Here is a 14,027-nt window from a genome sequence, read left to right as displayed (position 1 = left end):
TCAACCATGTCAACATGTCCTCAGATGCATTTGTCTACAGAAGTGAGCAAAGGGCTGCGGCCTTACCATCTGATTGTTATGTGGTCTGTAGGTGTCTGATCGTGGAAACTTACAAACAGCAAATATTTTGTGTTTTCTTACTCTTGGCATCTCCTGTTTGCAGGAACTCGGACAGTCTAAAAGTTTTAATAAATCTGTGGAAAACTTGTTTTTATCTCTCACAACACATATAAAAAGTAAGTTGCTTTCACTGCTTTGTCATTCTAGAGTAATGTAGTCAGATGTTTCAAACTTTCGGCCAAATTGTTGGCCAAAAATAGTTATTTAAAAAGGGTATTAAGTAATGGCTGAAATGACTAATGCCAAGACTGAGCCAACCTGAAAAATAATACAGTAAGCCTAATTCTTCAGTATTCTGCTAGTTTAACAAGCTGATGATACCAACCCAGAATGCCTTTCTTGTAGAGATGTGAAAAGAATGTATGATGTTATCTTTAAATGTACTGGGTGTTCAGATGCAGTATACTTACCTCATGTTAGCACAGAGTAATAACCACTTTCTGCTGTAGTGATCTTTGTGTTATCTCACTGAACCCCAACTGACCCTGTCAAAGAATCTATCATGTAATGAAAATAGAGTTTAATATTTTCATTCACTGGCAATTTTCAAGAGGACTTCCTTCCTTTTTCTCAGTCTGTCTAGTTATGTGGTTTCTTTCAGTGCATACTTCTAAAAGCCAGCCAGTCCTAACAACTCTTCTTTCATTCTGGTACTTTTGATTCCTTCCGTGCACTTACGCTGCCTGCTGTTCTTTAGGGTGCAGGTTGTGTGTGTGTCTCTGAGGCTAACTACACTGAGAACAGCCAGCCTTTGTGAAGAGCAAATTAAAGGCATCAGTGTCCAGAGGAAAACAGCTTCTGAGCCTTATGAAGATTACAGGGGGTTGCAGATTTGCATGTATTTGAATAAGCCTTAGTGTTTTCTTACTAGCTTCGTTTTAGACAATCCCAAATGTGAGATTAGACCTGAATAAATTTGGCTTTAGTGCCTTTCTGCCTTTCCCCCTAACTCTTGTCTTAGCTCTTGTTTGGTCTTTCCTCTAACTTCTTCCACCCATCCTAAAGGCCTGCTTTCCTTTAACTACACAAATTTAATGTTCCGTCTGTGTGAACACATGTTAAAGCTATGCAAGCTAATTTAATGGTTCACTGCTACCAAAAGGAAGGTCCTATTTCCCCCTGGTCTGTCTTCTTGCTCTATTTCTGGCCTTATGCTGCCATCGCTCACCTTGAATTAGCACCTGTGTTTCTGGACCCCTCTGGAAACTGATTTAGCTAATTAAAAAGGCAGAACATTAACCCAGACAAAACACATAGGTACTTTTCTGCTGGTTTAGTGAGTTAAATTGGCTCAAGGTAGGGTATATATGTTGGAGCCTGCACAACAGAGGGTGCTGTGCCGTGTGGCCAGGAGCCAGGGGTTAAGGAGGGAAGAGCAGTGGTTGCAGAGGGGGATTGACATCAAGCTGTTCAGTTCAGATGAAACCCCACTCAGGTGCTGTCATATCATCCTCAGGGTAGAACCTTTTAATTTGTGAGAAAATAACAGGCTGTTGCACTCACTGAAGTCCATAATTAAAAAGTATAGGAAGTCTTACAGAGAAAAAGACTGGGGCTCCTCGACTTAAGGAAAGAGCTCTTTCAGACAGTGTGGCCTCTTAATGAAACCTGGTACTGTGCTGATTAATGCTTTCGGTCAGGAGTGTCTAAAGTTAGTACTTAGTATCTTATCTAGATGAAAGTGTCCTCGTTCGCAGAGGTATTTTGTACACCCAGCTCCTGTGTATTGCAGTAAATAAACCCGGAGAACCTTGTTATGCCTCTGATTCTATCACTGGAGCCAGTGAGTGTGTGTGTCTGAGAGCAGTGGGAACAAAGGATTAGCGCGTGCAGCACAATGCCACCATTGTGCTATCTGCTCGTTATGCTGTTACCTCCTGTTCCAGCGTGGTTTGGCAGCAACAGGAGATTATAATCCAATGGTTACCATTTGGTGAATATAAAATGAGTTGCTGGTTGTAGTTTTATTTGCAGTGCGAAATCACCCTTGGCACTGGAGATAGCATCCATCTTACTGACCATTTGGGTAGAGAAGCCAAAGGAGGAATAGATATGAAAACTGAACAAACAATCATTTTTTTTCTCACAGTAACCTGTTCATTTTAAGAGGGTGTGAGGCAAGCTTGTGTTTCTGCTTCTACTGCTGGTCAAGCTACTCAGATTTTATCTGCTCCTTTAGATTTCTTACTCCAGTCTCTTCTATGATCTCTGATTTCACTGTGTGTTTTAAAAACATGGTTTCATTTACAGCCAGAGATGACTTAATTGAGCCTGCCTGTCAATATATCACATGATGTCTTAATGGTGTACATAGAGTACAGTAAACATCTGAGGACCAATTGCTGCTAATAACAAAACTAACCCAAAGTGGCTTTAAAAATCACACTTTAGAGTGCCATTGTTTTTGAATACCATAATGACATACTGTCTGCTGTCTGAGGTTCCTCCACAGAGGCTGATGTTGTGAGAGAAATATTTATTTCTTCTGTATGAATTAAACATATGATAGCTATTTCATGTACCACTTAAAAGTCATTAATTCTTCATGAGAGACTAGGACTTACAACAAAGTGTCTGCTGCTAAGCCTACTAGTTTTCAACTTCAGAAATCATGGATAAGTGCTGCCCTTTCCTTTAAGTGAAATTCTGGCTGTACCCTGAGGAATAAGAAGCAAAAAGTGGTTCACTAAATGTCCAGTTGCCCTATAGATTTATTTGACAATAAACTAGATGTTACTGAAGTGCTAATTCAATAAAGTACTTAAGTATGGACATAGCTTATCCATATGAGTGATGTTATTGGAGTCGGTGAGGGCTACTCATATTCTTAAAATTATATGTGATTTGGGACCAAAGTATGTAATAGCTCTCCTTTCATCCATATTTTGTATAAATTTCTAAGTATTTTCCAATATGTTTTGCTTTATAATTTCCACTGTTGTGTCACTGTGTTGTTAGAATGATCTTGCTTTTACCCTGAAACAAACCAAACTGCTTTACAAATCAAACTGTATATAGGGACTGTAGTAGCTACCACACAATTCCTTGCAGCAGCTATAATGATAAGAAGCAAGGAGCATAATTTCCAGTTGAAAAGGCAGGAAAGATTCAGGTAGGCAAAATATAATTATACAAAATGGGACAAGCACTTGCCTTCCCATCTGCTTCTTACTCTTAGGAGATCAATACTAAAATTGCAGGATGAAAGTTTGAAAGCTACAGAATTAACCTATAAATCTACAGGATTGCTCTCAATGTTTATTATGGTGACTTCTCTCTTTATTTTCACTTCAGAGATCTCTAAATCCCAGAATGATATGGCTGACAGACGTCTTCTAACCACAGATTATGGGCAGAGCATGGAAAGAAGGAAGCAAAGAAGGAGCCAGTCTGACACTGCCATCAATGTTACAAGCAGGGTATCCGTGTTGTTATACACAGTCTCTAACTCTAAGGGCTGTTTCAGGAACGGAATATATTTGTAAGACTAATGACTTACACAGTGGAATTTTACCTTTATTATACAGGCAGTGCTTAGCTGATGTTCACTGACCCTGGCCAGAAGCCTGATTCCTCACAAAGTTTTTGACTGAGTCTGCACACTTGATCTCAGCTCAGAGCTGAAATGTTAGACTGAGATTTTACAAAGACCCTCACACAGGGAGAGAGAGGATGGGTTGTTTGGCTCTCAGGCACTCACAGGCTCTCTTGAGGCTGATTGATGTCTGCTCTTTGTGATTGTTGGGCTGCAGAGAGGTGCTCTGTCTCTTGTTCTCCTCCTGCCCCTCTTACTGCTGAACCAAGCTATGACCATCCAAAACCCATCCTGATGCTTTCTGAGCACTTTTTAATTTGGGAAAAAGAAAACGCTGACTGCTGTTAGTTGTTGGGCAATTTCCCTTTTCCTTTTGCTTTGGTTACAGTCTCTAGCTTTCAGTGTTTTCCTGAGGAGTTTGACAAAAATCCAGCAGGACTGAAGATGATGTCACGCATCTGCTGTACAGTTACACAGAAGATTTTGTTTTGTACACTTTTACCTCTCAAGTGACAGAACTTTGCCCGTACTCAATTTTCCACATAATGTGTACTTACTGAATCTCCTTGTTCATCTGAATGAGGTAAATGTGGTCTGCTAAGTGCCTGAATTAGATGCTGAGAAAAGCTTTTGCTTCGGGCCAGACCTCATGGCAAATATTACTCACAGCTCCCTTGGTGCACACTTGTCACTTTCCTCTGAAGCGTTAGGTGTTGATAAGTGGAAGAAACAGGATGTCAGACCACATGGGCTAGTGGTTTAAATTGGCCCAGAAGGGTCTGTAAACTCTGGAAAATTAGTTCTGGTATTTTTGTATGCAATTATATTATATGGCAACAATTATTAACTACCCGAGTGCTGCTTTGATTGTGGCAAACCACACTTCAGTGTGACTTTATTCCAGTGGCAGAACACTGCTCTTCTAATGCATTGGAAAACATCAAGTTGGAGGTGATATGAACTTAAACTATGCTTCGTTAAATGCTGATCACACATAGCCTGTCGTGTTTAAAAGATGGATATGGATTCTTTGGCTTTTAGAAATATATTAGTAGGAGATTCCAAATTATTTGTGTGTGGGTTTAATAGCCCATTTAAAGATTTAGGACTTAATTTATGTCTACCATTTCCGTTACAGATTTTGAAAGATAGGTTTCAATGCTGTTTGTGTGTCAGAGTACTATTTCTCTGAGTCAGGAAGCTTTTGTTTCATTCAAACCAATTAGACTATATTTAAGCTAGAATTTTAGTTTTGCTAGAATTGCTGTTGATACCTTTTTCTTGTAAAAGTCATCTTAGCCATTTAGGTTGTTTTAATATTGAAAGAAATTTTACTTGTCTGTCCTTGCATTTATATGATGACTTAACGTATCTTTACTGTGATCTTAAAAGTTATTTTTAATCTCTATTAATGTCAATGGCACTATTGCATTATTCTTCCATTTATTTTTTTCTTTTCCATCTTTTTTTTCTTTCTTTAAATAAAGGTAGCTGTTTACATCCTTACTAGAACTATGGCTTAAGTTTAGGGACAGAACCTGTTTTAAATTACGCTTGCAAACCAACTAGTTACTCACAATTATAACAAAATATGAAGTAGAAATCTTACTTGTGATTTCCACCCCAGAAAGAGCTTTCATTTTTGGAGAATGAATCAAAACATTATTTGTTCCCCTAGAAAGTGTACATTTTTCTCCTAGGAATGACTGGGAAGTAATAGCTGTAACTGCCATTTTGAATGTGCCAGGGTATAAGACTGGGGCACCACTTTATTCTCAAGAGCACTGTCTGTTTCTTGAGCAAGTTTTCCAAGTTTGTGATATGTTCAGAGCTTGATTTCTTCAGATTAAGTTTGAAAGAGATTGTGTTTAACTTCAGTGATAGTGAAAAAACAATCCAATGGCAAGAACTACCAGCCAACGTAAAATCTGGACTTAGGAAATTAATTGAATCGTGTTTTCTAGGGCCTTTCACCATCAGAATCTCTTAAGTTCATTAAAGGAACTGCAACTATACCTGCCTTACTGGGGGAACAAGCAGACACATGAAGCTTTGGAAGCTGTCTGCGGTGCATTGGTAGCTGTGTGTTACCCCTCTTGTGACAGCAGATGCATGCTGCTGCAGGGCTAGGTGGGAGTCTTGCTTATGTGACCTGATGTGAAGTTTAGCACTGGTAGTTATGTTGCCTTGTCAATCACTTCTGTTCTGTTTAACACAATAGAGAAGTCTTTATGATCCAAGTAGAAGCTAAAATTCATTGTGTAGTAGGTTATGTTGGTTAGCAAGTGAAATTGGTGGTGTTTCAGTTTTTTCTAATGCAGGAGACAATTTCTCTGCTGAGAAACATGATGTTTTGGTTTTGTTTGGGGTTTTTTGGTGGCTATATTCTAAATGCATAACAGCATACTGGTTTGGATTTTGCACATCCTGTTTTTTCAGAAGTAATCTCAATATATTATCTCCTCTGTTGTCCTCGTTCTTTAGTGCTTTCTGCTGATTGTGTAGGAGGGGTTCCCAGGTTTGTTAAAGATATATTACCTGTTCCTTTTATGCAAATAAGGCCCAATCCTTTTTGTCGATTCAGTTACACTATATTCTTTCTAGTCTTTCAGGTAATCCCTGTTATACTTTTTTTAAAGAAATTATTTTCTTAGATCCTAATCACCTAAATTTTTTTACCTCACTCTTTTCCTATTCATTGAACTGTGAACGTACTTCTCATAGTTTGTATTCTCTGGGGTAGCTGCATGCCAGAATGAGCTAAAATCTATTTTCAGCATATTTCTAGCCATCTGTATTAGTCTTTTGGCACTTCATTCTATTGTTATTGGTAACAGAGGTGGCTGAAGGTAAAGCTCAAGGAGTTTTGTTACTATATATCATAATTTTTCACAAATTATCAGGGTTTTCTTGGGAAAATGGGAAAGGTGAATGGACTTAGTTAAAGCAAAGTCAAGAGCACCTCAGAAATTTAAGCTTTTCCTGTAAGTAGAGCTAAACAAGAACTTGTGAGTCTGTTTCTATTTTCATTACGTTCATTCTTGCATGGGTAGACATGGGCATGTGTCATGCATATTGCAAAGTACTATTTTTAATTTCCTAGAGGCAAGAGGGTTTTTTTCTTCCAAAATTACTGTTTTGTTAAAGGCTAATAAGGCTTTTATTAGTATATTGCTACTTTTGGTGTGTTATTAGTAGGCTGTTGTTAGTAGTTGCTGTGGTGGTGATCCTTAGGTTAGGTAGTGGTTTGTTGATTTTAGAAAATTACGAATACAATGAATGTACTTCTAGCTGGGATGAAAGAGTTGTAAATCAACATCTAATGAAGTTACTACATTGCCTTTGAAAGCAAGCCAGCTATGTGGCATTGATCAGAGTGAATTGTAGCTATTTGCTACTGATTTTTCTTCCGATAGCATTCCTGAGGGAATCAGTGCTTTTTTCTTCAGTATAAAAAAAGTTTCTTGATAAATTTCTTACAGATTAAAAGTACACCCAGTCTTCAGCAGCTCATCGCTGGGGCCCAAAATGACAGTGAAATTCTGACCAAAAGGAATTGCAAGGAGGAAGACATACCAACCAGTCCCACAAGTGACGCAGTTTTCTGTGATGGCAGAAAACATGTAAGTTAAAGGGTGAAGCACAACAGAGCAGGTGCTTAATGGGAACATACATAAAAGCTAAGATCTTGTGCAAAATGTTCACGTATTTTGGGTTATATTATGAAATGAAGGAAGAATTTTACTTAGGTTTGTATCTGATGAAAGTCTGACTACCCTTAGCACAGTCCTCATAGTAACACTTTTTGCAGTGAACTTTTTGCAGCATAAGCCCAATCAAATTAATAATGGATAATTGATAGATGGATAGATCCATTAATAATGAATAACGGATAGATCAGCTTCCTCTGAATTTTGCAAATGCAACTGACATTCTTCCTATTTTATGTTAGGGTTGGGATCATGGAACATGGCTCTTTCTAACCTAGTAGCTAGTTTTTTCTCTTAAAACTTTATTTAGCAGAAGGGTTTTGTTATTCTGCGAGAACTGTGGTAATGGAAATGTCAGTGGAAAATCAAATGTCAGAGTGTCAGCGGATGAAAAGGAAGCTGACAGTGATGGAAGCCAGGGGAGCAGTTCACAGGTTTAGGGGATGGCACTGAATCATTGACTGATGGATGGTATTTTGCAAATGAGAGAGGAGGAAGCCAGTTATGAATTAGTTCAGCACATGCTTTAAAGCTTCTGTGATTAACTGTGGAAGCTAATTTTTATGTATTAGTGATGAGGTTAGGCGGGGTGAAGTGTCCAAAGAATCCATGGTTGATGTTGTAAAGAAGGGAACTAAAATGACTTTTAGGGAATCAAATCAGCCTGCTCACTTTGCAGAGAAGTATAAACACACACAAGGACCTTGGTGCTCTCTGTCATTTACCACGTTGTGGAGTCTGAGATGTTAAACTGACAAATGGATAACAGTTTTGGATGACATTTGTGTTTCTAATGACAACCGTCTGAACTGGGCTCTAAACAGCCCAGGCGTAAAACTGGAACATTTTCTATCTTACAAAGGGAAAGATCAAGTACCATTAAAATTTCCTTTGTGGGTAAGTGTTGGATGTTGATGACTGCTTCATGAAAATGTGTCTTTCAAAAAACCAGATGGCATTGCTTCCAGTCATGCCAGCCAGAGTGTGATCCATGAAGTCATTGCTAAACCCTAGTTCACTGAATGAAAAGGATGAACGATTTCTGAACGATTTCTGCATTGAATCAGTGTGACTCCTGATCAGGTGGGAGACACATGTATTTATAGTCCAAACATCATTAATCAGAACACCTATCCAGCCTCTCTAAACAAATAAGAGGTTCTGTGGAAGAAATATGAGGGACTTTTGCAGAACTTTTTTGAGCACATATGACCTAAGACAAAAAATCTGTTTGCATTCCTTTGTCATGAAGGATTTTGGTGGAAAATAAGCATTTTGTGGTCAGATGAATAAAAATATATCAGTGAGTGAAAGAGCAGAGCTGAACAAAGCTGCAGGGAAATGGATTACACTGATACACACCTCGTGGAGGGAGCAAGGTTGCACACAACAAGCGTCAGGTCAGGACAATCCCAATGCTTGTTGTGACTTCCTCAGTAAGCAGTCTGACCCTTCTTTTGTCAAGTTTGTATGTTACTTAGAGCTTGTAAGATAGATAACTTCTTGAATTAATTGAGCTGTTGGTATGAATTTTAAAATGAATATTTGGCAAGCTGCTCAAGCGAAGAACATCATCTGCATGGAAGAGAGATACGATCTTACAAACACTGCTCTGCACTCTTAACTGCTGGGTTGTGCAATGCAGAACTCCTGGGTTAACCAGTCCTGTGTGGGCTGGTGTTTATTTTCAGAGGGAGGGGTGATCTGACACAGGTATCTTAGCAATCTAGGGCAGTGTTGCTGTGAGATTAATCATAATTGTGTCTTCGTGACATATGCTATGTAAGTTTCTAGGGCTCACCTTGAAGAATATCTTTATAAATTAATGCAGACCAAACTATTTTGATTGAGTTGATAGTTTGTTACAGTGAAGGCTAGACAGTACCATAAAGTTACATGTCTGTGCTGGGCCACAGGAAGAATTAAGAGTTTTTTCCTTCATTGCAGTTTTATGGCCTCTGTAAATGCTAGATAGAGTTGCTGTTTATATATGTGGATGGACAGCGTCCAACCTTTGCTCCATAGGCAGAAGTAGATGAAAGGAGAACAAAATGGCTAAGGCGAGTTAGGAAACACCTTCTTTATGCACCAGCTTATGTCAGCTGGATGCCTTTGTATTTTAATCTTTCCTGAACAGACTGCTCCGCTATGGAGTATGTAATTTTTGTAAGGAATTGGGGCATCTTGTAGAATATTTACTGGATGTGCAAGGCCACTTTCGGTTCCTGTAATACATGGTAGAACCCAAATGTCTTGGCAGTGTATTAAAAGCAGTCTAGTTCAATGTTTTGTGTGTTCTCAGATTTCAGAGGGGTTTTTTCACTCTTCCCCTTTCAGACACTTACCTTGTTTTTCTCATGGGAAGCCACATGGCAGTTTTATTCAGAGACAGTCTCTAGATCTAGAAGCTACCTAAGAAAGCATTTTCTTAGCCTAGAGAGCTTACTGAAAAGAAGAAGGCAAAGCAGTAGTTGCAATTGCAGTCATGATTTTCACAGCTGTTATGGAAGCAACAGAATGTTTTATACAGGTTACCATAAATCTTCATGATTTACAGTAGCTCTGCAGGCATGTCTGTAAAGATACTGACCTCTGAGGGAAATAAATGCTTTGTCCTGTTTGATCTGAAGCTACTTTCCCCAAACATTTGTCTTTTCTTAGGGGAGTTTGTATAGTCTTAACAGCACTTGCACTGAGACTGGCAATTTTGGCAAGACTAACGTCACAGGAGAAATAGAGTTTGCCATAAGATACATCTTCAAAGCTTGCATCTTAGAAATTTGCATCAAGGAATGCAAGAACCTGGCTTACGGAGAAGAGAAGAAGAAAAAGTGTAACCCGTAAGTATTTTGTAGAGACTGAGAATAGGAAAAAAAAATAAGGAAAATATTCTTGCTTTAAGATACATAATCGATTGATGTATGATCACTCCTTTCCTTGCCAAGCTGCGAGCAAGCACTCTCTATTGGTAATACTCCTTAGTTTTGAAGCCATAATGCAAATACAGCCCACTGAACTCACATGAAAGGGAATATTTAAGTATTAATGTTCACATGACCTACACATGAGGAACTTTGAGTAGGAATGTATTGGTACTTGATAGTGGTCCAACTCAGCTTGCAGAAATTTTTTTTACTGGTTTTCCGTGAATCAGTGTTAGGGCAACTTTCAGCACTTTAAACAATCTCCCACTTTCACTGTAGTGGCTATTATAACAATTAGCACTTGTAAGATTTACAAATTATTATATACTATTTGCATGACTATACCTTTTTTTTTTTGCTACATGGTACTTGGTGATATAAAGATAAGATATTTTCTTCATTAACAAGCAGCAATGATCCTAAAGTTGATTTTGGATTTGTTTTTTTATTTGAGCACATTATATGCTGTTTGTTGTCATCATAAAACTGTTACTACAGCTGACAGGGTGACTTCTTTGGTAGTGATTTTATCAGAGGCCAAGAGCATGAAAATGAAAGATTCCTATTCAGATCCTAATCCTTTCCCAATTAGAATAGAATTGAAACACATTAGCTGAATGATATACAGGGATCCTTATAGTCTGTCTGCTTTTATTGAGAAAAGATATAAACCACAATTTGCCATTTTATTGCTTGGAAAATTACAAAGTCAATAAAATTGTTTAAGAATTAAGAAAAAACTCTCATCTAATTAATTTTTCTTCTCAATTTGATTACTTTTATTCCTGACCTCCCTGATGTTCCCCCTGCCCTGTCCCCCACCTCCCCTCCTTTCTGGTGACTTTCTCTATATCCTTCTCCCTTTCTACAAGGTATGTTAAGGTTTATTTACTTCCCGATAAATCTCCTCGGAGTAAGCGGAAGACGGCTGTCAAAAAGAGCACAGTGGATCCAGAATTCAATGAGACTTTGAAGGTACCATTTTCAGTTGTGTGCTGCAAAGTGTGCTTTTCCATGGTAATGTCCTCTTTTGTAATGTGCAATTCTGCAAGTTCAGAGCTGTCCTGATGGAGCAAATCTAGAAGTCACTGACAACAAATTTTTTAAAAAAAAACCATGTTTTTCAGTTCAAATAAGAGAAAATGCTTTTGGAATTACAGTAGTAAATTGCAAACCATTGGAAGAGTCTGCCTTTGTCCATGAAAACACTTTTAGTGAATTGCAGTGTTGTTACCATGTGACAAAAGCAAAGTATAGACACATTTTTTTGTACATTCAGGAGCTAGGTGTATTGCAGAGCAGTTAGTATTTTACACAAGTGTCCCTTTCAACTGACGCTCCTTTTGTCAGTGCCACTGGAGTGTCTCTCTGCAGTTAGCTGAATGCTAACTCAGTTCCACCACCTTTGAAATGTTGTCTGCTTCCTTTTCCCTGGGCAACTGATGCCAGGCCATCTTTGTAGTGTCCAATTTCAAACATTAATAATCCCACCAGAGAACAGTAGTTATGTTTTTAATTCCCTAATGCCTTGCAATATTACTTCTTGCATCCTTGTAAGAACTGTGTGTAGAAAATAGGAGCCCTTATTCTCACCTCAGATACACCTAATGAAATGTGAAGCTGAAGCTGAGTACCATCGTCTGGGAGAGGCTGGATTAGTTTGGTTGTTCCCAGCTCCAGTTTTGTACTCAGATTGCTACAAACTTATTTTTTGTGTGCATAGCGAGTTGCAGTAGCACGTAAGATGATGAGTTCTTCGGTAATATGTTATCTTGGAAGAGACTTGAAACGAAGTTAATGGAGGGACAAACTTGCACAGTTGCTCCTTGAACTACTCAAAAGTTTCACTGTTACCCCCATCACTTGGTGTGTATGAACATTAGGAATTTGGAGTGAGGGAAATAGGCAAAATGTTTGAAAAGACCATCGTTAAAATTAGATAACAACAAAAAAGATTTATGTAATGTATGTAATTCTCATATACAGCCCAAAGTTTGTATATAGGGTTTAAGTTGGGAGGAAAAAACCCTTGCAGATGGAATAATTGGTCCCAATGTTATAGTGCCCTTTCTGGTGCCAGAGTCATGCAGAACTGATAAAGCGAGAGTGAGAGCCATGCCTGAACTTGCTGCATGAACGGTAAAGGTAGTTTTAGTTAGAAATCTTTTAAATTCATTTAATTATTAGTTTATCCAGGGTAGCAGAAATGGTCAAAAGAGCATAGTGCTAGTGCAGGTAAACTACATAATGACACTGAGCTCCAGCTCAGTAGGATTCAGCTGCAAATTAAGGCACGTATATTTAGATAGCTGCATGCATGAGAGATGTGTAAATGCTCTTGGAATCACTGGAGCCCAGGGTGATTCAGCAGCTTAAACGTGGGTAGTGATGTCCTCGTCCATGCCATTGCCTCCAGCTTTCAGTCCAGGTGGGTGCAGGTGACCTGTAGGGAGGCTGTCACATTTGCCAGTCTCATGTGGGTACATTAGATACCCAAAAATGTCTCAGAGGGCTCTAACTATGTTTTGGGAGTGGATCAAGGCTTTAATTAGTGGTCAGGTGAATGACTGCCTTGCCCTGACTGACTGCACTGAGTAATGTCCACTGACCACAATGGAAGTTTTAGCAGCTTTGTTAGGTGTCTTAATCTTGAACTGGCCTCCAGAGCAGCCAAATTCTGGGGGGAGTGTAAAACAAAAATATAAAAAACCACCAGCAAAAATGGTCAAGAATTTATAAAGTTCTGAATTAATAATCAAATTTTTTAGTAAGGCAGGTCAAGGTATTCCTGGAATGTTATTTCATATTTAGATGAGCATTACTTTAGCGTTTAAGTAGTGGGGTAATATGTAGATTGCAAAGCAAATTCAGACAACATGGTTCTGTCTGCATCCAGGTGCCTTCAGCCATGCTGCGGCCAGGCTTCCTTTGAGCAGGTTATGAGCATTGGCCCACATTCATCCTGTATTGCTTTGTAAATGCTGTTTATCTTTCTAGTACAAGATTGAATACTCCCAGCTGGGAAGTCGGCAACTGCAGGTCTCTGTCTGGCATGCAGGAGCATTCAAATACAGAGTATTTTTGGGGGAAGTGGTGATTTCACTGGCAGCGTGGAATTTTGAAGAGAACTCGATGCAGTTGTTCAACTGGTACCAGCTCAAACCCAAGGTGATTCTTAGTTTTTGTGCTTAGTTGTATCTTAAGAGCAAGATGGAGTGAAAGCTATGAAAAAGTTCACCCTTCTGAGATCGTTGAGAGAAAAATGCTGTCAATCCAGCCCATATTAGTAAGACATGCTGCAAACATAAATAAGCTGTGAGAAAGATGTGAAACAGAATGATTGCAGTAACACAGATTTCTGTATGTCCCTTTCTTCAGCTTGAAAAGCCTGAGGTTGATCTTATTCAGTACAGTGGTGAACTCCTTGTGTCTGCAAGACTGTCGGTACCAGCGCAGTATAACAATTTCCAGTTTGAAGGTATAAAATCTTTCAGCATACGTGAATTCCTTGGCTAGAAAACAGTTGAGGTCAATGAAGAACAATGTGTCCATATAAAATTCCTCTATGGGGTTCATAACAGCTCCTGCAAATGGTAGTTTGTGGTGTATTATATTCGAAATTGATTAAAATCCAAACGTTTTCCAACTTCATCTTTTCGTTTTTAATGCCAACAAAAGCTGCACATTATAATGGCAGCAGTATGATGCATCCAGCTGTTTGGCAAGCTTGTGCCTGTC

The 14,027-nt window shown here is 38.8% G+C and overlaps 1 protein-coding gene across 2 annotated transcripts in view; it reads left to right on the top strand.

Annotated features, from left to right (window-relative positions):
* SYTL3 (synaptotagmin like 3) overlaps positions 1–14,027 on the top strand; it is a 38,401-nt gene that overhangs the window by 14,926 nt on the left and 9,448 nt on the right. For both annotated transcript variants that reach the window (XM_055809969.1, XM_013304980.3), the window contains exons 7-13: positions 164–236; positions 3,415–3,539; positions 7,138–7,278; positions 10,027–10,205; positions 11,162–11,264; positions 13,287–13,457; positions 13,668–13,767. In XM_055809969.1, coding sequence (XP_055665944.1) covers positions 164–236; positions 3,415–3,539; positions 7,138–7,278; positions 10,027–10,205; positions 11,162–11,264; positions 13,287–13,457; positions 13,668–13,767 — 892 coding nt within the window. The remainder of the gene's footprint in view (positions 1–163; positions 237–3,414; positions 3,540–7,137; positions 7,279–10,026; positions 10,206–11,161; positions 11,265–13,286; positions 13,458–13,667; positions 13,768–14,027) is intronic.

Source organism: Falco peregrinus, chromosome 7 (genome assembly GCF_023634155.1).
Source record: "Falco peregrinus isolate bFalPer1 chromosome 7, bFalPer1.pri, whole genome shotgun sequence".
In the NCBI taxonomy this organism is placed as follows: domain Eukaryota; kingdom Metazoa; phylum Chordata; class Aves; order Falconiformes; family Falconidae; genus Falco; species Falco peregrinus.
This window is presented reverse-complemented; position numbering and strand designations above follow the sequence as displayed.